At 36.2% G+C, this 27652-nt stretch overlaps 2 protein-coding genes across 9 annotated transcripts in view; one reads left to right on the forward strand and one right to left on the reverse strand.

Annotated features, from left to right (window-relative positions):
* LOC133849114 (serine-rich adhesin for platelets) overlaps window positions 1-1482 on the reverse strand; it is a 33009-nt gene extending 31527 nt beyond the window's left edge. For 3 of the 5 annotated variants that reach the window (XM_062285001.1, XM_062284999.1, XM_062284997.1), the window contains exon 1: window positions 1162-1482. The gene's annotated coding sequence lies outside the window, so the exon portion shown is untranslated. The remainder of the gene's footprint in view (window positions 1-1161) is intronic. The other 2 variants (XM_062284998.1, XM_062285000.1) reach the window with 2 other exon arrangements.
* Window positions 1483-1745: 263 nt separating this feature from the next.
* LOC133847394 (uncharacterized) lies at window positions 1746-12913 on the forward strand. 4 transcript variants are annotated; one of them, XM_062282392.1, is made up of 10 exons: window positions 1746-1875; window positions 3074-3734; window positions 3800-4468; window positions 4527-4646; window positions 5514-6509; window positions 7032-7341; window positions 8494-8633; window positions 8913-9779; window positions 9849-9989; window positions 10982-12913. In XM_062282392.1, the coding sequence occupies exons 2-10, from the start codon at window positions 3258-3260 to the stop codon at window positions 11051-11053; spliced, it is 3792 nt and encodes a 1263-aa protein (XP_062138376.1). In that variant the 5' UTR covers window positions 1746-1875; window positions 3074-3257; the 3' UTR covers window positions 11054-12913. The 4 variants fall into 4 exon arrangements, with proteins under 4 accessions (XP_062138376.1, XP_062138378.1, XP_062138375.1 ...); XM_062282391.1 differs by having other exon boundaries at window positions 1840-1972; XM_062282393.1 differs by having other exon boundaries at window positions 1840-1972; window positions 8512-8633.
* The last annotated feature ends 14739 nt before the right edge of the window (window positions 12914-27652 follow it).

A 27652-nucleotide genomic window follows, 5' to 3' on the forward strand; every position in this document is an offset into this window, starting at 1 on the left:
TAGCTGCTTTGAAGTGACATTTGCTTGAAGAGAAGAGAGTTTGCAATAATCTTTCAGCCAGCCAAGTTTGTTGACCAGATACAAACTGCGTAACCAAGAGCATCAGGGACTGGCTCGATGCGAAAGAGGGGAGAGAGGGGCGGAGGGGCGTAATTATATTCCTGGAAACAACAACAACAACAGTTGCCTGGTTGCTGGTTAGAGCAATTTAACTGATTGCCAAGAACGCTGCAAGTACGAACATGTCGATGTCCAGGTTCAATTTGGAGCAGCTGCATCGTTCCCGGACAATGTTTGTTGTGCGTTTGTTGTCGCTTGTCGTTGCCAAGTGGCAAGTGGCGAGTGGCAAGTGCGTTGCCAATTTGCAGCTGCCACAACAATAACGAGAGCTGCTTAACAACAACAACTTTAGACGCTTTGGTTACGCTCGACTAACTAAGCGCGCGCATTTAACGGTGTTTTATTATTTTTAACGCTTTTAGTTGTTGCCGTCAGTTTGCGTTGCAATAACTTTTTTTTTTTCTTCAACAATTACGAGCATGTGTGAAATTGCCTGCAATTGCAATTGCACACAGCAACAGCAACACAACAACAACAACAGCAGCAGCGAAGCTTTTGTGCTTGTTGCTGCTGTTCGTCGTTCTAGTTGGCGTCCTTCTCAGTCAATGCAATAGAGATCACATACAGGCAGTAAGACAGCGAGGTAGCAAGCGAGCAAGCGAGCGAGAGAGAGCACGCGTGTGAGAAATCACACCTACTACGCACTTGTATTTGTAAATATGCAGGTGGCTGCTGGCTGGCTGTGTGAAAGAGAAACAGGACTCACTGGCTCCCTCTGTTGTTTGACTTTTGCACGCGCGTGCTTTATTGATTTTTAGCACAGGTTCCTTTACAGCCCCCACACACACACACACACACAAACACACATACACTTGTATACGCACACACACGCAGGAGGAACACACCCTGCTGCTGCTACTGCTATTGCTTTGGTTGCGGCTGCAGCGATGGCATGTGTACGCTACGCTTAACTGTTGTGTCTCCCTTAGATACAAAGTCAAAACAACACACAAAAGACGTTGGCTAATTAAGTTAACGCACCATTTCGATGTTGGCCAAATTTAGGCATAATAATAATAATAACACAAACACTGGGCCTACCTATTATCTGGTTTGTGCGCTTGTGCGCTTAACAGGACCAAAATGAGAGGCAGAGAGCGAGTGGGAGAGAATGCAGCAACAAGGTAACAACTCACTTTTTGTTATTGTTGTTGTTAATTATGTTTGTTTGCATTTTAATAGCAATTCACAATTGATACACGCGCGACAAGTTGCTTGCACATCAAGCAATAACACACACGAAAAAAACAATAAAAAATAACAATTAGCAAATAGCCACACACTTTAAACGCGCGCAACGGTCGCGGTCGTCATTAACATACACGTCCGATTCGCTTGGTGTTGTTTTTTCTTCTGTAACTGACTGCGGCAACATCGTTATCGCCCCAGCGTGTGCAACTTATCGATATACGCTGCAAACACCTCTCTCGATAGATAAACAAACCAACCTGTCGCGTTATCGAGCGTTAACAGAATAACAGCCGCATATGGACGCATATGTTAAATGTTATGTTAAAATGAAGGGATAAAACAAATCGTTTTATTTGAATACTATGCAATGAGTGCCTGTGAGTGTGCATAAAAAATAAAAGAATACTAAAGAAATTTAAAAAGTAGCGCAGTGTAATTTAAACAAATTCGCTGTATTTTCAGCTATCTTTCTTTATAGGTATATTTTTGGGAAATTTGGCAAACTAAAGTACGGTCACGCTGCGTGTACTAGCTGCAAGAAAGTGAATAAAATGTATTAAATCGGTAATGTGTCATTAAAAAGCCCGTGCAAAAAGATTGCTAAATACAATTGTGTTTCGCCAACTTCAATGTTGTAAAATATATCAATGATGGTGGTGCAGTGCGTAGAAATCAATTTTAAATAACTATCGTATAGACAAATGTCTGCAAATTAAAGACGGTCGAAAATTACACATTGTTATGCTGCTGATTTGTTGTTGTTGCTGCTGCCGTTCTTGTTGTAGTTTGTTACTTCTGCTGCTGCGGGCGGGCGGCGTTTATTCTACGGTTGCAGGACGGTGGTCGGGTCGTCCACCCAAAAAAAAAAGCAGCAAATATATTGATTTTTAACAATACTCTATGCCAATATCCACGTACACAGACACATACATACATGTGTACTCTTCAGTGAAGCAAATACACGCACACACAGTTAGCATATGCAGACAATTACATGGCTCGGGACATGTCCATGTGTCACATGTCTTTGTGTGTGTTTGTGTGTATACAAATATGTACATGCATATGTCAGCTATACCTTTTTTTGAGCTTGTAGTGGAGTGTTCTTTTAATACAAAATCAAACACCAACGCCGGTTTGCTCTTTGTTGTCTCGCAATATATTTATTGTTTTTTTTATGCTTTGTGTACGAGAAAATACATACAAATATACATGACTTCCTTTTGGGCTGTGTGTATGTGTGTGTGTTGTTTTGTTGCATGAACATTTTAGAGGCCAAGTTTAAGTGCGCATATCTAAAAAGCTTGCACACTCACACATACATATGTAAATATACAAGGAGATACGTGAAATCACACGTGTGCAATTATTTTCTCTTATTGGAATACCAGCTCTGTTATTAGGTTAATTGCAGCTAAACGCTATCATTGATTTTTAAGTTCAACTGCAATACGAGTAGCAACAACAACAACAGTAAACAAGAACAGCAATAACAGCAGCAACAACAACAGCTGCATTAACAGCAGACAGCAATAACAGACAATAGCAACAACAGTATTAACAGCCAACAACAACATCAGTAGCAATAACAGAAGACAGCATTAACGGCAGACAACAACAACAGTCTGCTATCAACGAAGAATTGCATTGGAGCTGTTGCTGATTCATTGATTCGTATTCGTGCCCATTCATAACATTAGATCATCAATTGAATGCGCGGTTACTAATTACGGTGATCTTCCTCTTCTTCTTCCTCTTGTAGGCTAACCGCACTGAGAGCGTAGCATGTCAGCAGCGGCAGTTGAATTAAACACTGGCTGCTGAAAAGTAGCCAACAACAACAAAGTCGTCAACACGCATCCCAACGCCAAATCCAGTCCAGTCCAGTCCAGCTGTCCAAACTTTTGATAGTCCAGTGTACAACACACCACAACAAAAACAGCACAATGAATTCGTGTAGCGACAGCAGCAACGACTCAATGGAGGCAGCTGCAACGGCTGCAACTGCAACTGCTGCTGCTGCTGTTGCTGTTGCTGTTGGTGCACGACACACGGAGCTGCACATGAACTTCGGTGGCAAGCCATCGCAGTCGACACAACAAGAACGTTATGTGTGGGAGATGCGAACTCGCAGTCCGAATGTGACGCCAGCTAGCACAGTGTTGAATTCACCCGATCTAAATGCTGAACTACAATATGCGCCCATGCATCACCATCATCATCACCATCAGCAGCAGCAGCAGCAACAGCAGCAGTCGCTGCAGCAGCAACATCACAATCATCATCCAACATTTGAGCAGCTGTCACCGCCGCCACATCAATTGCTGCCCGGTTGTCCAACGTCTGCTTATTACTATCAACGACCGCATCCACATCAAATACGCGTGGGACGCAGTCCAGGCAGCAGTCAGTTTGATCCTGAGGTAAGTCCACATACTTTACTTGCCCAGATATCGATTATACTAATAGTATTATCCACATTCCACAGGGCTTGGCCAGTCCTGGCTCGCCAACGGATGTGGGCAAAGCGGATGGTCAGTGCTTGCGTGATGGCGAAATTGTTGTGTTCGACGACATCGACACGAATTGGATGAACAAGCCCTCAGCATTGCCTGCCAATGCTTCTGCTGCTGCTGCTGGAGCTGCGGTGTCTCCTGCTTCTACTGCTGCCAGCAATGCTGCGGATCGTGGCAACAACGAGGATGTGCTGAAGGTGACGAAAATGATTGGACAACTGCCCATTGCCGAATACGAGGGTTCGCCGCGTCGCTTTGGCAATCAGCAGACGGGCAAAGCATCGGCTGGGTTTCCCAAACGTGCGCCTGGTTTTCCGCAACGCGTCTCGCCGAGCAGCAACAACAATGTGATGATGATGGGGAGTATGGCCGTGGGTAAGGCATCTGTGGGCAATCTGATTGATCTAATCGATCACGAGGGCACAACGCCAAATGCCACAACAACAACTACAACAACAACAACAGGGGCAAGTGCAACTGGAACAACTGGCTCCTTGTCGAAGACACCGACCTTTGATTATCTGTACGAGTTCTCGGAGACGCGCAAAGTGCTCGAGGAGTTCTTCAAGGCGAATCCCGATGAGGATGAGAAACGCTTCACGGACTACACAACCGAAAGTGGCGATGATGTGGCCAGTGCGGTGAGTTTGTTGGAATTTGATACCACAAACTGAATAACAATACTTGATTCATTTGTAGGACATGCAACCGCGCGTCTGCGAGGTGGATAAACATATCGAGCAGGCTTACATCGGTCAGCGTCTGGCTAGAATACCCAAAGACGAGCTCTACATGGTGCATCGCTCGCCCAGGATACAGGTGAGTAAAGACTTCGATGAGTATTTGATAAGTTAGTCGCTTTTAAAGTCGTCATTCGACTGTCTGTCAGATGAGTGGAGACTTCTTTCAGTATCTGAACAGGAAGTCTCTTTTAAAAGACGTTATTAAACTGTCTGTTCGTTGTTGTGTTTGCTCAATGCTTGCTAAGTTTTGCATTCATCTGAATGCTGCCACAATTTCGCTATTTGATGCAGATAGATAGCTGAGATTTTATCCTAAAGTACAAATTCATAAAAATACAAAATATTTTTTTAACAATTTGATTAGGTTTCTTCATGATTTTTATGTAACAGACTGTAAAGTAATTCTAGCTTGAGAAAAATGCAATTTTTTTATGTTAACTACTTAAAATGTGACTTATTTTTTAGACACTTTAAAGTATGATTTGTTTTCTTACTTTGACTTCACTTTGCAACCCATAAAGTCAATAAATTGATGGAGAATTCACTTGGAAAGTTAATTAGTCTTTAGATACATATTCTAAAGAGTTTGATTAACTTTCTTCATTAAATTTTATTTTGTTGACTATGAAGTAATTCACTCTTTAGAGAATTCGAAAATGTACTCATCAAGCGTTTATTATTCTTCAGCAGTTTGAGGTTTCAAAAGTGATTTAAGTTGTCTTAGAATCTAGCAAGGTTTTTAATTAAATATGACCATGAATTAAGCATATTCAAAAGTTGAATCACAGCCATGATAAGTTACTCATTGAAACGTCATTTACATAACGGTGTTTACTAATGCCTAGAAACAGCATTCCAGTTGAATGTTTCACCCAGTTAATTGTTGGAACAGTCATAAGCCAAATTACTCATATTTCCTCTCTTGCACTCTCATTTTTTGTAGGCCAGCGAACACACTGGCTATCAGGAGCACAACGACATCGAGCTGTACATCGATTCGAATAGTCGCAGCAGCGGCGATCTGGCTGACACCGAACTGGAGGCGAATCTCCGACGGCATTCGCGCAATTTCACACTGTCGCCGGAGACAACGGATTACGATTCGAATTGCGGCGACTTGGACAGTCTGTCGAATGATATTAATTGCGCCACAACCGACTATGGCAAACTGTACACCAGTATGCCGGTGCTCGAGGATGGACTGAGCAGTGGCCATGCCTCCGACACGGAGAACAATGTTTCTGTTGTATGTGACAAGCAGCCGGCTCAAGCTCAAGCTCAACAACAACAGCAGCAACAGCAGCTGGAGATCAACGAGCATGAGCACAATGGCAATGCCAATGGCAACAACAGCAATAATAGCGATTGCGAGCGTTTGGCTGCGAATGATTTCAATGGTGTCAGCCTAATTACAGATGCCACACAGTCGAGTACACTGCCAACGCCACCGCCGTTGCCCGAGTCGCCCACAGCCACGCCCCCGCCAGCACTCGAAGTGTGCGAAGAGCCACAGACAACTGTGAATGCCGCTGCCGCTGCTGCTGCTGCTGTTGATAGCGATTGTCCCGCGGAAACACACTATGGTCCAGTGTATGCCGCAGGGGCAGCAGCAGCGGCGGCGGCGGCAGCAGCAGCAGCAGCAGTCGCTGCCAGCAGCAAAGCGACAGCTGTGGCTGGCGCTGGATCTGGATCTACAGCAGCAGCTGCGCCAGTTGAGATACAAGAGGCGATGAAAGAGATACGTTCGGCGCTGCAACGCGCCAAAGCGCAGCCGGACAAGCTAAAGTTCTGCGATGAAGTGCTGCCTGCGGATCCCGATTCGCCGGTTTGGGTGCCGCGCAAGAGCGCAACCACAACGCGTGGCCTGGATGAAGATGAGGCGGACACGGATCTCGAAACGGATCGTTTGCTGGGACAGCAGGACTTTTTCAACGAGCAGGTAAACAGTTGACAAAGCAACTGCAATCAATATCGGTTATTAAGATTGTTTGAAAGATTCATGCAAATTGATATTGATACACAAATGATTCCTTAAATTTGGACCTTGATGTTGTAAACCTTTAAACTCAATAGTTTAAGATTAACAGGCTGTGTTCAATTGATAAAAACAATGTTGTAAAATTCGAATAGATGCAGTTCACTTTTTAACTAAACTTACTAAAATGAAATGAAGTTTTAGAAGCACATAATTATTACTTAATTAAGAGTTGCTTACATATAATATTCTTTAATTTGTAAAATTGTTTCTTTTATTGTATATTAAATGCTAGTTTTTCTAATAAGCTAAAAAGAGGCAATAGCTTTTTATTTTCAAATGTTTTCTATTGCTTCAATCAGTTTCATAAGAATTCATTTAATTTTTAATTAATTAACTAATGCAAACTTCTTTAATTCTCGCATATAACCGATATTAATTGTATTTCGAATCGTGCTATTTACTAACTTTGATTTATCATGGCAGTCGACAACCAGCGCAACGGCGGACAGCAATGCCAATGGCTTGGCCAACAACATTGGCGGCAGCAATGCGAATGGCAGCGACACCAACAGCAATCCCAAGCCGCAGAGCTACTCGACGGCCACCATCAGGCAGGGAATTGGCACTTCGCTGACACCCAACTCACCTGACATTTGCCAGATTGTGGGCAATGCGGATGTTTCGCTCAGTTCGCCGGAGAAGCTGCAATACTCAAAGAGCCCGACGGGCTCTATTAAATCCCTTAAGGATTCGGCCAACAGCGACAAGAAGGCCAAGTCGCGTAATAAGGAGGGTAAGTAGTGTATGTACTAAGACCTTTCCCACCCCACCCCCTTTCTCCACCCCACCGTCACATGTCTCGTCTTCTGTGTCTATATTATATATATTCAGCTTTTGTTGGAGTGTGTTTACACGCCCCCTCTAAACAATGTTTATAGTATATATATACTGTAGCACAAGCAAACGAGATCGATGATCGATTTTATATTGTGTATTGTGTCTCTCTCTCTCTTTCTCTCTCTTGATCTTCTCAATCAATTTTGACGTGTTCACGTTTTTCCTACTTGTTTTCTCTTTTTGTACGCTGCATTGACATTTTCTTTTATGTATTTGGGTGTGGTGCCTGCCATGTAAGTGGATGTGCTCTCTTTCTCTCTATCTGTCTACTTAACTATCTCCCTCTCACTCCATAAACACATTTTCAAAACTAAAGTTTAACTTGCTTAATCGAAAGTGATTGAATAAAAACATGATATAATCTTGATAATTATGTTTATATTATTATTAAATACTTTTTGCTCACTATAATAATAAAACAAGAAAGCTACAGTTGGGTGTGCTCGACTGTAAGATACCCGCTACCTACTTTCAATAAAAGCAGAATAGTGCGGTATTATTCCTAAAAAATTCCAAATTAATATACGGCAAAAATACTGAAACATGTCAAAGGATATGTTTTTGGTATATTAATATAGTACCGTTCAAAATATACCAAGAATTATATCGCATATCTTAAAGTCTCTGAGAACTAGAACACTTTGTATATAATACATTTTTAATGTAATACTGTATCAATATACCTAAAGTAGCCTTTGGTATACTTTAAGTATATTTGCGGTAGATTAATGAATATTTTTAATCGAAATGGGTAGTGGGTGCCTCACCGTCGAGCACACTCGACTGTAGCTTTCTTGCTTGTCTGATTTGTGATTAAGTGATAAAGTTTTGAGTTCAATCTTAAACTAAGTTTAAATTCAACCGAATATTTTTTCATTTGAAATTGCAAAGATTAGAGATCAAGATTATATTTGATGTGTTTAAAATTTCGATGTCATCTAAGCAAATTAAACTTTAGCTTTATTGATTCAAGCACCTTTTGTAGACAATACACTCGTTTAAATTCATAAAACTAATCGTTGTTTTTCCCCACCCATGCGTTGTCTAGGCTTATTGGAACCCAAAGTATTAATCGAGGGCGTGTTGTTTCGAGCTCGCTATCTGGGCTCCACGCAGCTGGTGTGCGAAGGTCAGCCCACAAAATCAACGCGCATGATGCAGGCCGAGGAGGCGGTGTCGCGTATCAAGGTGCGTAGAAGAAGAAGAAGTTGCAATCTTTAGTTTTTGGTGTCATCATTTCTAAACAACCTTTAGAACGTGCTCGTTATAATGCGTCTCGCTTTTCTCGCCCCATATTTTACCCCTTAACAAAACTAAAACAATAACCCATGCTGCTCCTTGACACATTTAGGCTTTGGTAAGCAGAACAATTGAAATTAGAATAACACTGCTCTTTTTTATATATAGTACATACTTCTTGTATTATATTTCCATTATTCATTCAATTATTGTGTTTCCTTTTGACAGGCGCCGGAGGGCGAGAGTCAGCCCAGCACTGAAGTGGATCTGTTCATATCAACCGAGAAGATAATGGTGCTCAACACAGACCTCAAGGAGATCATGATGGATCACGCATTGCGCACCATCTCCTACATCGCTGACATCGGTGATCTTGTGGTGCTGATGGCGCGTCGTCGCTTTGTCCCCAACGGCGCCGGCGGTGGCGTTGTCCTCGATACGCTTTCATCGTCGTGTCCGGGCGCAGCGGATGTCGCTGACTCGGGCGAAACGCTGAAGGACAACAACAAGGAGAGCGGATCGGCCAACAAGCATAATCGGACGCCCAAGATGATATGCCATGTGTTTGAGAGTGACGAGGCGCAGTTTATAGCGCAATCGATTGGCCAAGCGTTTCAGGTCGCCTACATGGAGTTCCTCAAGGCCAATGGCATTGAGAACGAGAATCTGGCCAAGGAAATGGACTACCAAGAGGTGCTCAACAGTCAGGAGATCTTTGGCGATGAACTGGAGATATTTGCCAAAAAGGAACTGCAAAAAGAGGTCGTGGTGCCGAAGTCAAAGGGTGAAATCCTCGGTGTTGTCATCGTGGAGAGCGGCTGGGGTTCGATGCTGCCAACGGTGGTCATTGCCAATCTGATGTCGGGCGGTGCGGCCGCTCGTTGTGGCCAGTTGAACATTGGTGATCAGCTGATTGCCATCAATGGCATGAGTCTGGTCGGTTTGCCGCTATCCACCTGCCAAAGCTACATACGCAATGCCAAAAATCAAACTGCCGTCAAGTTCACCGTTGTGCCCTGCCCCCCCGTTGTCGAGGTTAAGATACTGCGTCCCAAGGCGCTCTTTCAGCTCGGCTTTAGCGTGCAGAATGGCGTGGTAAGTTAATCTCTTGATTATCTAAATTATCAACTTCGAAATGAAATTTAATTCTTTTGCTTGTTGCAGATTTGCAGCCTGTTGCGTGGCGGCATCGCTGAACGCGGCGGCGTTCGAGTCGGTCATCGCATCATTGAGATCAACAACCAGAGCGTTGTGGCTGTGCCGCATGACACCATTGTCAAGCTGCTCTCCTCATCTGTGGGCGAGGTGAGTGAATAGGAATAGGAATAGGAATAGGAATAGGAATAGGAATAGGAATAGGAATAGGAATAGGAATAGAATAAGCTAAGCTTATGGTCTAGGCTGAACAAATCGGAATATATCGTTAGACTATTAATATAAGCAACACATGCATTCTTGTGCATATTTAAATTGCAAACATTTTAATAACTTTATATGGTTTTTAAAGCCAAAATTTAAAGGTACATTTTGTATAAGCAAAATGTGTTGTTTCTAAAACCATTCTCGATTTATGAATGTACTTTGATTTAAATCTTTACGAAGCTATGATTTAATTGTAAAACTAAAACATTTCATTATTGAACTTACGTTCTTATAATATGAGATTGAGTTTGGCTGAATGAGCTTTTCCTCGAATTTGATATGTTACTTTATTGCTGTACTATATCAACTACGTCATAAATCCAAATCTTAAACAAGTGTAAAGTTAAATATAAAGATGTAAAGAACACTTTGTCTAAGGGCTTGAGCTAAAGCCATTTTTGTTACATATTTACAAATATCTTTTGATAAAATCGTTTGGATGAAAATCCTATTTTTAATCCTATAGTTTAATACTTGTTTTTATATTTTGTTTGCAGAATTTATTGTTATATTTAATAGAAAATAAATATATGGAATCTATACTTCACAAATCAATCCAATGTACAGCAGTAAAAGAATTTTACAGATTGACTTTTTAAATATAGATTCCATATTCCGAATATAAGTTATATTTTGAAACTATATTTCATATATTTTTTTTTATTAAATAGAACCATAAAATCTGATTAGAATTAGAGACTAAAGTTGATTAAGTTTAGATTAAGCATAATTATAAACAGGGCTTAGTTCTAAATTAACTGATTCATTTATAAACATGTGTTTAATATTTTTCTAATTAAGAGGGTTTACTTTTAAATTGTTTTTCTTTACAAACTATAACTAACTTACACTCCCTATATCAATTTCGTTTACAGATCTTAATGAAAACGATGCCCACGTCCATGTTTCGCTTGCTCACTGGCCAGGAGACGCCAATTTATATCTAATCTGCCCCAAAGCACCGCTACTCAACCTCTCAACTGTCGCACGCCAGAAGATAATGAAGAAGGAGCTACGAAAAGATTTTTTTGTTGAGATCCCAGTTGACTTTCATTCTGCTCAGCCATAACTATGAAGTGCAATCCCCTGAATGGATGGAGGGAGAATGGATGCAATTTTCGGAAATTATATAAATACAATACAATACTCACTCACTCACTCATCTTGAATTCAACTAAAGCACTCGCAGCATAGAATGTACTTACTACAACAACAAGCACGGCAAATTGATTTAGCGCTCTAATTACGTTTCGTTTAGCTTTTTATTTCCTTCTGTTATTTTTGTTTTTGATGTATATGAAAAAGACTGAATTTTAGGTTTTGCGTGTGCGTGTGTGTGTGTGTATGTGTATGTGTATGGGTGAATGTATATGTGTGTGTGCAAGGATAGCTGTAGAGAGCCGCATTACCAACCGAAAACAATATAAATCGGACAAAAGATACGCCAACGGTCAATGAAATTAACGCCATAATTATGTGTATAAATCAAAATATTATAAAGTTACAGATTGAAAAGAGACGCAGCATAGATAATGTCTGAAGACATGTTTAAATTCCCGACTTTACATTTTTTATAATGTTTCCCAAACAATAACAAAAATGATGTTAAACTAATGTGTATTTAAAATCAAACATTATATAGAGCTAAAGCGAATCGAAGCAGGCCATAAGAATACGTGTGTGCATAAGAGTGCAAGAGAGAGAGAGTGAGAGCAAGAGTGCGAAAGAGATAGAAGGGGGCAAAATAATGTTTAAGAATTGAATCGGAATTTATTTGCCAACACAATACAGACGGAGACAGCAATAATTTATGATATGATATGCTAATTTTTTATTTATGTACATTTATATTTGAATTATTAACTACATTTATAATTTGCAATTATGCCAAAAAACGGAGAAAAACGGAAATCAAATATGATAAAAAAAATATTATTCGTTGTATGATGATGAGATTTCGTTAAATTAATGAATTTGTGTATTATTATTATTTCCTTTGTACTATATATATAGTTAATATTAATGCATAAAATTACCTTAAATGAATGTCAAATACTTATAGCATAGTTCTTAAAATATTGCCTGTTATAAGCGACAAAAAAAAAAACAAAAACAAAAACCAGCTAACAGTAAACGGTAAACAAAACGAAATGCATTTAAGTAACGTCGTCAAAAACAAAAAACAAAACAAAAAAGAAATCAATGTGTATACTTAACAATAAATGTGAAAACTGCAATTTGCGCTGTTCTCTTGATTACGAAAAATAAAAAAACAATGCCATTTAAATAAATTATAACAATAAACAACAATAAGCAACATTTAATACAGCAACAGCAAAAACAACCACAGCAACAAAAGTAATAATGAAGAACAATAACTGATTATGCTCAATAATTTTTTTTGTTAAGCAACAACAAAAAACGAAAAAAAAAAAAACAAAACAAAAATATAAAGTACATACATATATGATGTAACTTAAGTATATTAAAGAGAGCTTATTTTTGCTATAATTGAGACGAGCCACAAATGCAAAAGATGAACGATTAAAGTGACGCGCCAGTATATAAGTTACAAATAAAATAAAAACAAATAAATATTGCAAAATATTACTTATTTACGAGCGCTAAATGTGCAGGTAACCAAAACAAACAAAAAGTTCATATTGTATAATGTAATTACGAAAAGGAAAAACAAAAACTTTGCGCGTTCGCAAAGGCATTATTTTTGCAACAAAACACACACACAGCCGGAGCCGAGCAAGCAAATTGATAAATATAAATTTATATAGATACAATTACAAAGAAAACGAATATCTCGTTTACACAACAGCAAAAAAAAAGAATAAAAAAAAAAAAAAATCAAAAAACGAAAAGAAAAAGAAAAATGAAACGTGAATATAACTTTATTGTTATGCGCCTAAACTAAAATAACTATCACACTAATTGTATACTATCTAATACTATTTATTTATTTACACCAGATCGATACTATATATAAACAACATTCAAGTCCATCTGCAAACAAAATGTCGACAAATTTCTCGATTACGGTCCCGAAGGCCATTTTCAGGTGAAGCGCAGCTTATTTTTTTTTGCTCAATTTTAAATGCAAATTCCAATCCAAACTGTAATTCCACAACAACAAGAACAACAACAAAAAAAACGTAAACTTTAAATACATACAAAAATACATACATTACATATTTATTAATTAAAATGCGTTTGTCGTTTTTTTCCTCACCTAAAGTGCAAAAGAAAAACATTTTGATAAGCTTCTACTCTACGTTTTTCAGTGGTCAGGCATAATCGACTTGGTTAACCTTTGTCTATTAATGAGCGGGAATTTCGATTAATTGCAATTTTTTTATGTTCTATATAGTTTTTGGGATTATCAATTTCGAGTTACGATTTCATTGCCTTGAACATCTACTGCTTATGGTTAATAAAGCAGTACTTAAGTACAAGCAGTGCACATAATAATCGTATCAGCAAGCAGTACTTGCGAATTACGCGTCAAGCAGTGCGAGAATTGGCTTAGTTTAGAATGAAATCAATTTTACGCTTACGCTTAGGGAAGCTTTTAGTCGAGCATGCTGAATTATCAACAATTGCTAATCAAGTTTTTATTTTGTTTAGATTGCACATCAGCAGGTGGAGTATGCAAATTGAAATAAATTGAAAAAATGCAGCTGCCCGTGGTATTATCTTTAAGCAATGTGCGGAATGTTGTTTTATCTTCAAATTGTTTTTTTTTTAATCTGTAGCTTAGTAAATGCTTTGAATTCGCTAAAATAAACAGATTGTATGACAATGTTTATTTTGTATGCGTTGACTGCCGTGTCCTGCAATATAAATAAAGAGTCACTTTATTTTTGTTTTTTTTTCAATGATTTCGTCACCATAAATTGATAACTGGCAATACAAATAGATAGATAGATACAACAGCGAGTTCATTCTTAACAACATTTTGTGCTGTTTTGTTTTTTCGGGTACACGGAACTAGTTTCTGTGTGAAAACTATAAAACTTGTTCGTCTGCTGGCAGCAAACGTGCAAAACTGTCCGACAAAAGTTTTTTGGTTGTCTGTGTCTGGCTAAGGCAAAAGTGCAGGCAACAGCGTGCTTTTTTCTGCTGCCAAGTTGGCCCATGTCGCTTTTGTTGGCGATTCTGTAAGTTTTGATTTACGATGAGCGCAAGAAAGTTAATAAATATTTTGGCTATACAACTACCAAACGCAATCCCAGCTAACTTGATGCTCCAATTACGCTGCACATTTTTTCATCGGCACAAAAGATCGAAAATAAATCGTGCCACAAAAAAGAAATCGTTTGAAAGTGATGTTTGCATATTTTTTATTAAATCTATATGTGGTCGACAAATTATGGCGCTTAATTGACAGCTATGAAAGGGATAATTATAATGTTTTTATTATTATTATTATTAAAGCATAGATTACATATGAAATTTACTAGCGCTGGCTGCTTTGGTCTGTGGCTTAATCATTTTTAATTGGCATATCTCATTGACCATTAAAACGTTTAAAAAAATAATGAATTGATTAAAATATATGATGTTAATTAAATGGAAAATTTTAAATAATAAAAAGTTAAAAAGGGTCTAAGTAAAGCTATAAAGAATTGCCTAACCACAAAAGTGTCTCAACCGGGCAGGATATAATAGGAAATAGTATTTGCCTGTCTGACAAAATGCAAGGATATAAACGAACACAACATTTCTATGGATGGCGGATATAAAAAGATAAAGGTAAAGAGTGAAAGGTTATCTAAGATTTTCATATAAACGAACATGACTTTTCCGCATCGAACGAATTGGTGAAACTTAAAACAGCACAAACAAATATTTCCAATAGGCATTTCACACTCCATTCACATTCATTCCAATTTGAGTAGCGACGCGAAATATTTGCTTGATGAAATATGAAATATTAATGGCATTTTAGTGGCAGTGGCAGTGGCAATGGCAGAAAAATAAACCTGTAGCTGCTGCAATTGTTGTCGAAAAAGATAAGTATATTAATGTGACGACACGAACATGTGTTCTGATTACTGTAATACACAATGTGTGTGCGTTTGTGTTTGTTGAAGCTGAAGTTGAAGCCTTTATTTGCGTATTACTTTCCATGCAATTTTCAAGCAGTGACAACAATGAAAGTTGTTTTTGTGGCAGTGCTGCCCATCAGCAGCGGCCGGCAGCAATTTTATAGCATACTTTTCAGCGCCACACACTGTTATTGCAGTTTTCACGATTTTATTTGGTTCACAAGTACTTTTTTTTTCTTTCGTCGCTTGCCATACCACAAAATGAAAATGTAATTTAACACAGCAGCGACCCATATTCTTTTTCTCTTCTCTCTCTCTCTTTCTCTCTTTCTCTCGTTCATTGTTCTCTCTGTATTGTCGTATTTCATGCCGCATAACGGGGCACTTGTCACAATTTTACAGTTTTTGTTAATTTTGCTGGATTTTGAAATGTTTATGGCACATTCGAGTGCCTGAAAAATGAGCAAATTTCGTGTGTTATTTTCCCTAGTTGTTTCTTTTTTTTTTAATTTTGCGTTTTTGCTAAATTTTGCAAGTGAATGACTTTGCCAGCAAACGACAATTAAAATCAGTCATCTTTATTGCATCTACCAAATATTATTCGCAGTGCCTCCTCGAGTGCAGTTTTTCGGCGAGTGCCGTCAACAGTTTTTGGGCAGCAGCCAATTTATTCGCTCGAGTTAACATGCCATGAATTCTATGGTTTTGCACCACAACCAGCAACAAAATATCTCTTCATTTATAAATGAATTAATACATTTTTTTTCGAGAGCTTTAAACTTTGTTCTGTAAATACATTAAATTACCAGATTAGCTTTATTTAATTACTAAACTAAAATTGTATCGTTTACATGTGTGAACTAAATTTAAATCGAATTTATTGAATTGAGTTGACTTGATGTTTAACCACTGTTGTTTTACATCAAGTTCATAAGAATTGCATCATATTGAGATGAAATTAAAAGAACAGAAACAAAAAGTAAAAAAAGAAACAAAGTAAAAAGCACGCAATGATCTTTCAAAGATTTCTTTGTTAGTTATGGTAACACGTGACGTATACATGATATGCATTCGTATGCTAATAACTGATGTTTCAATTTTAATTATTGCATTACAACAATCATGTAATGTGCCACAGCTACGAAAAGTCTGAAGCATTATATTTGATTTTTAAAAAATAAACGAAAATATTCGCTTACAATAATTGCCTAATCCAACACGAATTCTCGCTAGTCTCTCGTTATTTTATGCTGACTGCAAAAGCAAATAGTACAAGGCCAATTGAACTGCGAATAAATTGCAGTTTTTGCACTTTTCAAACTGAATTAGCTATTTCCCAGTGCTCTTAGGCGACACAATATTCCCCATACGCAGCGTTGGTCAGCTAGTTAACTTTCTTGATGCACTTTTAAAACTATTCTAAATACAAAAAAAAAATGGAAGAGTTGGAAGTGTGTTCGACTGTGAGCAACGTGTCATTGGAAAAGTGATGAAAGGTAATTTGAAATGGGAAGCAAATCAACTTATTTTGGTGAGTTGAATTTCTGCTTAAAAACAATTTGATTAATCGAATTTCAGTAAAAGTTTTCCTCAGATTATATCACTCATTTTAGAATCATTGTTTTTCACTGCTATCCTGTGCGTGGCATTTACAACTTTTCTTTTTTTCTTTTCTTTAATGGCCTCGCGGTCATTTGTCTGCTGAAAGGCAAACAAAAAAGTCGTGCGAGTAAGTGCAAGCATAATTAAATGGCAACTTTTAAGTGAATTATGCTCGCCATTTGCTTAGGCTAAAATGCCAAAGTTATTTTCTTTTTTTTTTTGAGGTTCATTCATTTAAATCGTAAATCGTTTGAATGAACTTGAAATTGCCATGGGCGATGGCAATCGGTGGCCACTAAATTAGATGATGTGTCTGTGACTTTTGTCTCGGCCACGCAATCATTGTGGCAAGCCATTCATTTATGGCCATAACCCAAGCACATACATCCACACACACACACACACACACACACACACAGAATTTATGCAGTTAAGCAGCTGTCAAATTTCATGCCATTCGTTTTGGGTTTCACGTCCAAAATCTCGGCCACAAAATGTGATTTGCACAAGCCACACACACACGCAGATATCACGAGCCAGCGCACACCACTGCGCATACTTATTGAATTTCATATTCACCCGCGCTTGTCTCTTTAAATTCAGACTGCAGCCATTGCCATTGCCATTGCCATGGCGTAGTCGCTGCCATTTCCGTTTCCGTTTATTGTTGCAAGCAAGCAACGTTTCGTTTCGTTTCGTTTCGTTTTTGTTGCTGTTGCTGTTCTGTTTCTTTTTGCTGCTATGATGAATCGATCCCAGACTCAATTTATTGATATGCTTGAATGCTACCTTAAGTACTTGGGTTTCCTTTTGCTTGCAAGTCAATGTATAACATGTGGCTGCGTGTAAGCGTATACGTGGTGTATGCTCAACGTGTTTGCAAAGGCAAACGCGAAGTTTGTTTTTTTTGGATAATAATATTGCTGCTTGCTGACGATTGCCCAACTATATTGCTTACTACTTAGTTATTTAATTTCGATTTTTAATCATATAGAAGAAAGATTTTATGTAGAAATAAATGTATTTTAAATTCGAAAATAATACCCATTCCCTTGCTTGCTGCTTGCTGATGATAGCCAGATGATTCATTTATTTAATTTCATTATTTAAATTTCAGTTATTTAATTCTACATTCGGAAAAATTATAAAAATCGTTGCAAGTATTTTTAAAGTCAAATATTTTTGAAAGAAAAATTATTTATTTGATTTTATTTGGATTTCATTTTGTTGGATTATATTACGATGTTCGCTGATGATTGCCAAATAAGATTGCCAAGAAATAACAATTAACAATTTTTGTTGTTTGCTATAAAGTTGAATGTACTTTAACAAAAATGAGAACAACTTTTTCAAACTAAACATGTTTATTTTTGTATTTATCATTTACATAAACTAAGCAAAAATATATAAAAAATTTGAAGTAGAAGTAAGTAAAAATAACAAATGACTTTAGATTGAAATTTTAATTCAATTAAAAAATTGTCATAATATTTTAATGCTCCATTTTTTTACTTCTATATGCTTTAATTATATTAGCTATATTTTTTTTTATTTTTATAATTATATATTTTTAATAATTATGATATTAGGGGAAAATAACTTGTTTCATAAAAGCTATAATACTATCATAATATGTATTAAACTTGTAACGCATTTCGCTGGGTATCTTAAAGTCGTGCACATTCGACTAGCGCAGATTTATTCGCTCTTTTTTTTAGGACATTTTCTACTGTTGTTGGTTTTGGGCGCATTGGGAGCTTTATTCGTAGTACTCTCGTCGTAGTTGTCGCCTGAGTGCAGCGAACTCACAGCCAAAAGGCCTTTTCCCTCACACTCGAAGTGCTCTTTCCATATTGCGCGGCGATAGCACACATATGGCCAGGCGGCGGCATTCGAAGTTTATTATTTTAAGTGAAATATATTTGCGGGTGCGGTTCACACACACACACACACACATACACACGCAGAACGCCCAATGAAATGGCCACCGAAATGGCGTCGCCTGTGCATTTCGAATCGAAATATATGCCTTGCTATATGTTAGCACACTTGTGTATGCGAATCTACGAATGGGACCGCAAAATGTGCATAAATAAAGCACAGTAATATTTAGATTACTAATATAACAGTGCTACATACTGGCTACACGCCCTATTTATGGCCGACCAAGTGAATATGTGGCGTGCTTAAGACTATAACACATAACACATTGCGTATGCGTAATATAGGTGGCCACATAATCAGGAGTGGATCGAATAATTCCTAGTGAAGAGCTGCTCAAATTGAATTTAAAAAAATATTATATCTTAATAGTATTAATCAATAAATTGATTGAGTTCGTAAAAGTTCAATCAATGTTCTTAATCAATTCAATGAAAGATTACAAATTGTTAAGGGTTCAAATACAAGAAAATAAATTTTTTATAATTTTGTGGCCTTAAAGAAATGGACGAACGAACAGGCATCAAAGGTAGTTTAAGAAACACTCAATTTTTATTATTTATTTATTTCATTACCAATTATTGTTTTTCCTACTCAAGCAGGTAATGAAATCACAGGAAATATTGTTGAAACATAAAATAGACAAATTTATTGATATGTATTTTAATTAATTTCATGATCTATTTTTCCTTTTCTAAATATTTATTTATATTTTCTTTTCAATTGAGTATTGAACATATTGTAAAGTAACTTCAACTTTAGTAATAATATAAATAATATGAAGTAAAATACTTTGACAAATTGCAGCTAATTTTACAAATGCCCCTCGCAGAATGTGTGATTACATGGGGAAGAGTAGATCTTACATATAAATAGTAAGATTTGCAATAAGAATAGAGAATTCAGTGAATAATGAGACGCAATTTAATGAAACTTCTGGTGATATACAGTCTTAAAAATATGCACTTATTTGTGGCAAATATCTCAAAGGAAATTGAAATGCTTTTTTAATACTTTCTAAAATAAACCTTAGGAAAAATCAAAAGCAATTTAAAAGGCTAACATTAATGTAAAATACGAATATTCGTCAGCAATTTAAAGTCTATGTAATTCGAACTTATGTGCTAAGCTGTAAATTTAAAAAATTTTAATTTTTAAAATTTGAAATTTCACAAAAATAATGTGAGTATTGTTTTCTTTTTAACATTCCCCAAAGCAGACTTAATTTTGTCTTTAATAATTGGACTGATCGTAAAAAACGAGAGATATAAAATTATTAATTCAGGCGATTTGAACTTTGAATTCGTCGTCGAGACTAGAGAGAGAGTGAGTGTCATTTAATCAATTTTGTATTGTTAGCCTTGGCACACATCAAGGCAGGCTTTGACAGGAGGAGACTACGAAATATTATGAAGATATGTAGTTAGAACCGAGACTATGTGTGATTTTTTTACAGACCATAAAAGTTGTCAGCAGCCGGGGTGTCATAAAAAAGAATACAAACCGAGAACATTCCATTCTTTACCACCAATCATATTTTTTTGGGGAAGTCTCCTCTGCGTATTCGTATTCGACTTGAACAGATGACGATGACATCGTTAGATTACATATTTAAAACTAGCTAGACTTCTGGAGTTGCCAATGATAATTGAGAGAAATAAACGTAAAAGATGCCGAAATAATTTATTACTAAACTACTTACTTGTCACGTTGCTTGTAAAATTGGATTAGATAACAAATTGTTTCACTTCTCGCTGAAGTAGTAAAAACTAGCAAACATTTTAATACTTACAAGTGTATAGTTTTTATTTTTTTTTTTTTTTGTAGTCAACAAAAAATGATTGCGAATTTAAAATTAAATCAGTCGAGTTGGAAATATAAAAATTGATTAAACAATAATGTATTTTATAAATCAAATTTGCTTAAGTTATACTAAGAGAGAATGGTAGAATATTTCAAATATTTTATTTTCTGTCTGCAATTTCAAAATTCAATAGTTACTTTACATGTCTTTAAGTGGCCAAATAATACAAAGCTTTTAATTGCTTTTTATATGTTAGTCACGTATTGTTTTAAATTTATTCAAGCAAGTTTCCAAACAGGATCGTTGCAAATTTGCAAAAAAAGAAGAAAAATAAATTGATTCACAAATTAGTTAATGAAAAATGTTGCAAAAGATTGTAGAAAATGTTGATAGCTCGAACAATTGATTAAAAATGTGTACTGCTTATTTGAAGAATACTTTATAATAATTTAGTTTAATTTATAATTAATACTTCCTCTATAAGTCGATCTCACTGCCACGTTTTATATGAAGAATAGAAAATCTAGCTTTTCTTTGCGCTGCAATTAAGAGTCACTTATGTTGATTGTTTTTAGTTGTGTTGTGTTGTTTTGTTTTGTTTTGTTTTGTTGTATGCTATACATTCACCTCGGTGTTTAGTCTCACACTTAAGTCGACTTTAGGGCAGCTTAGCGCCTCTATCATTAAGCTTCGAGTCAATGAACCTTGGAGTTTTTGGAGTAACCGCAACCGGGACATGTCACACGCTATATTTTTGTGTGTGTAGAACGCAACCAGAAGCGCAGAGTTTAAGCAACTTTTGCGTGGCAAGAGTTTGCTTCCAAGTTCAAACTGTTCCCAGCGGCATAGTACGCGACCTCGTTGGCCATTCGTAAAATTCATTTCATTCATAAATCGCTGTCGACGGGGAAATTTATCCGCGCAGTCGCAATGCAAACTGTTCCCAGTTAGGGGATGACTGGGGTAAGTCTAAGTAAATTTTAAGTAGACAACAAATAACGGTTGGGGAGCCAGCAATAAGGGTTTAAGAGAGTTTAGGTGGGAACAGTTAAGGAAAGAAGGCTGGGAACAGTCTGAGAAGGCAAGTTAGAAGGAATGGAGTGGAGTTTAAGCCACAGCCACAGCCTGGGCTCAAATGGTTCAATAGTGAAAACCAGTAAAACCAATTGGATGCCACTAACAAATTGCTATTGCACAAATTTGGCAAGCGATGCCTCATCCGGTTGCCAATTATTTTAGTTCCTCGCCAAATTCTTTCCCCTTCCCTAGCACCCACTTGCACGTGTGTGTGTGTGTGGGTGTGTGTTAAAGTCTATAGACTACAAGCGGCGCATAATGATGTCAAAAATACATTACTTTAAATTCTCTCGATGTGGCGTAATGAAGCCGCAAGTTTTGGCTTGCCTTTAGCTATCAGCTATTTTTGGTACGTAATTTATATGACTTCAAAGCGTCAACAGGTTTTAAAACGGCAGCAAATAACAAGGCAAAAAGTAAAGGCAACAATTTATTTATAAAACTCAACTGGATGTAGGTTAATTGCTATGAACTAACTATCGTTTGTATAGCACATAAAATGTGTTGTCTGCTAATGAATTTCTTGCGTATACCTAATAAATAACTGAAAGCCGTGTACGTGCTAGTATGGTATATTATTAAAGGTATGGTATTTTCATGTATATATCTAAAAAACAAAATTGTACAAGTATTCGGAGTCGGAGTATAACCTTTTAGACAACTACAACAAAATACCATCTGAGCAACTTATCATTTATGTAAGTAAAATGGCATATTAATGAAGGAGTGTATTTTGCTGTATTTATCTAAAAAGAAGCAAAACTATGTGTGGATATGCGTGTTTGTTTCTATTTTTTGTTTTTAGAAAACCTTTAGTAATATGCGATTTGTGCAAATAAAATGGTATATTTTTGAAGATGTGGTATTTTGTTGTAAATAAATAACTGGAAAGCGAGAAAAATGGTATATTATTGAAGGTATGGTATTTTGTTGTATTTATATAAAACCGAATATCTTCGCGATGTTGGCTTTTGTATTGATGCTTTGCTACTATACCTTTAATAATATACCATTTGTGCAAGTAAAATGGTAAATTATTGAAGGTATGGTATTTTGGTTAATTTATCTTTAAACAATACCTGCTCAATATTGGCTTTCAGTTACTTATTGTTTTACTGCGTGTTTTTTAGATGAATACAACAAAATACCATACCTTAAATAATATACCATTTGTGTATAGTATTTTGTTGTATTTATCGAAAAATATTGGCTTTCAATTAACTTTTGTTTTGCTGCGTGTGTGCAACTTGAGGAGCTTATGCATACAGCTTGCAGTCAATTATCAATTTGTATTGGCTCAATTAGCCAGGCATTTGGCAAAACAAAACTTGTGTTGTAAAATAACAATGCAGAACACAAAGTAATTTACAAATATTGCTGAGCACACTCGAGCTGCAATTACAATCAGATGCAGACTCAGAATCAGAGATAGAGAGAGAGAGAGAGAGAGAGTGAGGAGAGCTCGCATGTACATAGATTTTCGAATGCAAAGTGAGTTAGCCAAAACAGTGGCTGCCAAAAGTGTGGGTGCCAACGATGCCAACGACGCGTCGGCAATCAATAAAATTTTACACCGCATGTGAGCGTCGAGAAAAGAAAAAAAAAAAAAACAACCAAAGAAAGAAAGAAAGTAAAAGTAATGAAGGAAAATGATAACAATATTATTTTTATTAGAATTTAACAAGGCTTTTGCAGGTGCAGATGCGGCTGAAATTCAAATGTCTGCCAGCGAGTGTGCGTGTGTGTGTTGCTTGGGTGTAAACTGTAAGCTAATCAAAGTAAATTACCTTGAATGCCAATCAAAATACTTGCGAGAGTGCAAATACGCATGCAAGACGCAAAATGCTTTGTACGCCATTAAAGTTATCTTAGACGAGCACGAAACCAAAAAAAAAAAAAAAAAAAAAGAGAACAAATTTAATAGAACGCTCAATTTCGCTGCCTTGTGATTTTATGCGTTGGCCTTGGCCTTATGCAAAATCAATGGCAATGCGAGTAAAGCCAGCCTAAAGCTCTATTTGCCAGCTGTGAAGTTCATTCATCTAGCATAGACATGGCAAAAAGTATAGCATACTTAGCAGCGCAAATGTTTGGCATCATCGCATCGCATCGCATCGCTTCACTGGATTCGTTTAATTAGTGCCAAACTTGACTAACTTAAAACACACACACACACACACACACACACACACACACACACACACTAAGTTATCTTTCAGAGGTTTGTTGTAAATAAATTGATTAGCTTTTGCATGTGTCAATTGTGTTTGACAGTTTCGTCAGACACAATCGAAATTTACTTGAGTGCGTTTGTATTGTATTGTTGTTGTCAAATTTTACGCTCATCAAATTTGCAATTTCAATTATGCTTGACTACATATTTGCTTGCTAATTTAATATAATATATCAATTGCATTTTGTTAGTTATGCAATTTACTTGTTATTCATTTAAGCTCAAAGCTTAATGTAATATTCACTTTCACAATTTGCTTATTTAATGCATTACGATTATTATTATTACGATTGTACTTAATGTGTTCAATATTTGCTCTGCTTTGAAAATGTGTTTTTTAACGGCGCATAAAAGGAAAAAAAAGTCAATCGGCTTTTTGGCGGCTTACACAAAGCGTTCACGTTTAAATGTGATTTTCAATTTCGTTGTGATTCCTCGAAATGCACATTCACATATATTACATTCATTCATATATATATATAAATAATATATCAAAGCGCTTAAATACTTAAGTTTCGTTTCCAATTAACAGTAATTGCGAAATGTATTTATTTGATCATTGAACACGAGTCGAAAGCTTATTCATTTTGCAGCTGACATGGACAACAAAATGTAAGAAATTAATTTTAAATTTTATTTATAAGAAAATTATGGTAGTATGTTAAAATCATTTTGGATACGAAATTCATATTCAAATATATTAAATAAGTTTATAGTAATATTTTGAATTTAAATTTATTAAAGTAATATTCTTTGTAGTTTGTTTATATTAAAATGAAAGCATTAAAATGTTATAAATTAAGAAATAAGAATGAAGTTGTTAAATTTAACTTTATTTAATTTTAATTATTATACAAATATTTGGTAATAATATGTATATATGTATATATTAAATAAATAATTTCAAATTTAAATGCAACAAATCGGAATGTAGTTGTTCAATTTATAAATTTCAAATGTAGAACTTAATTTTAAATAAATATTAAACTTTTCTTTTTTATAAATGTATTGCAATCATGAAAGTTAATAAAGAAAGAAAACTGTGTTAAATGTTAATATTATAAATGTTCATATTTAATTATTTTCAATTTGTAAAGTTTTCGGTTGTTTTTTGTAGATTTTGCATTCAAAAAACTAAACATTACACTGATTAAATTGAAATGGTAAACTTTCATTTCGGCTACTTTAAACTTAAAATGTGTTGTGTTGAGCTTTAATTTAAATTTATAAATGTTGTCTTACTCATATCCAAGACTTAAATATCTGATGAAATTGAAATGTTTAAGGATCATAACAATGTCGCCATATCAGATCACTTTTGTGCTGAGCTTTCTATGCTCAGTTGTTAAGCTGTCAATGTAGCGTTAAGTTTGCGATACACACACACACACACACACACACAGACACAGACACATCGTAAACTCACACAAGCATAGAGGCTATCATCGATGTGCGGTGCTTATATCGCAATACACAAAGTATCGCATGTAGTGTGGCTTGGGTCATATTAAAGGCACATTTGCAGCCAATTACCGCATAAAAGGAAAATCACTGCAAAACTAAGTAAAATGAAAGTGAAAACTAAGCTATAAAATGCATATAATATCCGACCGTTCGATATACATACATACGAGTATACGCCAAGCGAGGACAAGGACAAATTTAACGTTCGCTCTTTGTGTGGCAAAAGGTAGATGGTTAAACATTTGTAGGGTATTCGCTAGTCACATACTAAAAAAAGTAGCAACAAGCCGCTTATTCGCTTCGATGACAAAACTCTTGTGTGGATTTCCTATTGCATTGCGAGCAGCACTCAATTCACTCAGCAATATGCAACAGATATATGTATTTATGGTATATATATATACTTAATGTATATGTATCGCTTGGCAAAGTTGTTTGTCAAACAGATTTGCTATTGCTTTGATTTTCAGGTGGCGCACTAAATATTACAATACTATTTTATGACTGCTTCAACTTCAAAGTAGCGCATCAAAACTGGAGCAGCTGGAGAGAGAAGTATCTCAATGTTGTGCACAACACAACTTAGCAGCTGGAGAGAGAAGTATCTCAATGTTGTGCACAACACAACTTAGCGAATAACAGTTACAGTTTAACAAATAAATTCAACAAAAATCTGACTTTAATATGCATTGATTTTAAACAGAATTATAGTTTTTCATTTTATTTATTTCAACTCAAAATGTGATCTTCATTCTTTTTCTCACAACTAATTGTGTACATATGTAAATACTTTAAGTGTACATATTTTAAAATGAAAATAAAATAAAGTTTTGCGACAATATCAGTAAATAACTTAATTGATAGTGGTTGATTGCTTGTCTGAACAGTTGATAGTCAATCACTTTATCAATCGCGAAATTTCAAAGATAATTTTAGTTTTGACAATTAGCATTGTTAGAGACTTGATTGATAGGGATTGACTGTTTGACTGAACAGTCGATAATCAATCATTTCGTCAATCAAGCAATTTCAAAGATAATCGGATTGTTTATCATCTCAATTTAGACAATTTCCATAGATCCCAGCTTGATTGATGGTGATTGATTGCATAGCTGTAAAATGCATAATCAATCCTTTTAGTAATCAAGAAATTGCAAAGATATTTGACAGTTTGGATAGTTACTAGCTTGATTGATAGTGATTGATTGCACAACTAAGCAGTTGCTAATCAATCACTTCGTCAATCAAGCAATGTTTAAGATGTTTGGATCGGTTGGCATCTTAATTAAGTCAAATTGCATAGTTTTAATTCTGATTGATAGTGATTGATTGCTTAATCGTTCAATCACAGACATCTACTATGCAAATATTTAATATTTTATTCACTTTAGAAATATTCAAGCAAATCACCAGTCAAATCAGTTGATTAGCTTATCAATCAGTCAGTCAATCAACTAATTAATACAATATTTCAGTCAATCATAGACAACTTTACAAAGCAATTGTTAAGGCATCGCTAAAGTGCTAAAATTGAACATTTATTGAGCATTAGAAGGTGCTTGACTTTGATATTGTGAAAGTGTCTGCGTTAATATGCAATTGTCAGCAATTGGGGAAATGCGTGTTTATTGGTCAACTTGCTTGAACTCGACCTCGAAGTGATTCTCAGTCAGAGTCAGAGTCTCAGTCTCAGTCTCAGTCTCAGTTTTGTGTGTTTTTGTCATTTTTGACTTTTACATTTCGTTCGTCAGCTGCCAATGAAATTGCGCTGAGCTGACATGACGCTGTCTGGATTTGAACTTGTCGACTTGGCCAGGGCTGAGCTGAGCTGTGCGTATCCTTTTGATGGTCCGGCTCGGCTATTGGCAATTATTTTGAAACAAATTGTCAATAAATGAGAGACAACTTTTAGATTACTTTGGCTTTCACGCGTCTGCAAGGCGCCATCTCATTTACATAGACAAAAGCCGATGTCCGGCGGCAGTCCATTTTCAGTTTTAGCTCAATTTGAGTTCAGTTTGAGTTTCGCTTTTTGGTTTTTCGGTTACGGTTTCGGTTTTGGTTTCGGTTTCTCTGTTTCGCTTTTTGGTTTGAGCAACAGCTGCGTCATGACCGCCAGCAACAGCATCAAACTCATAATCATTGATGATTGTCCTTGTCCTCTAAAAAAGAAGAAGAAAAAGAAAATACGAACACGAACATTTTGTCATTGTCATTGGCACTTTTGGACCGTATGATAAACCTTTATTGCCGCCGTCGCCTAAATTAATTTGATTTACGCTTTATGCTTTTAGTTAATTTGCCAAAGTTGTTCAGCTTAGTCATCATAGCTTAGCCTTCGGGTAGCTGCGGTTGCTTTTTATTG

The sequence above is a fragment of the Drosophila sulfurigaster genome, chromosome X (assembly GCF_023558435.1).
Source record: "Drosophila sulfurigaster albostrigata strain 15112-1811.04 chromosome X, ASM2355843v2, whole genome shotgun sequence".
NCBI lineage: Eukaryota > Metazoa > Arthropoda > Insecta > Diptera > Drosophilidae > Drosophila > Drosophila sulfurigaster.

Bases quoted from the DNA above. Each gene is read 5' to 3' on its own strand.
- LOC133847394 (XM_062282392.1), top strand. From the start codon at position 3,258: ATGAATTCGTGTAGCGACAGCAGCAACGACTCAATGGAGGCAGCTGCA. The intron at 8,634-8,912 runs GTGCGTAGAAGA...TCCTTTTGACAG, and splicing joins AGGCGGTGTCGCGTATCAAG to GCGCCGGAGGGCGAGAGTCA. The intron at 9,780-9,848 runs GTAAGTTAATCT...TGCTTGTTGCAG, and splicing joins TTAGCGTGCAGAATGGCGTG to ATTTGCAGCCTGTTGCGTGG.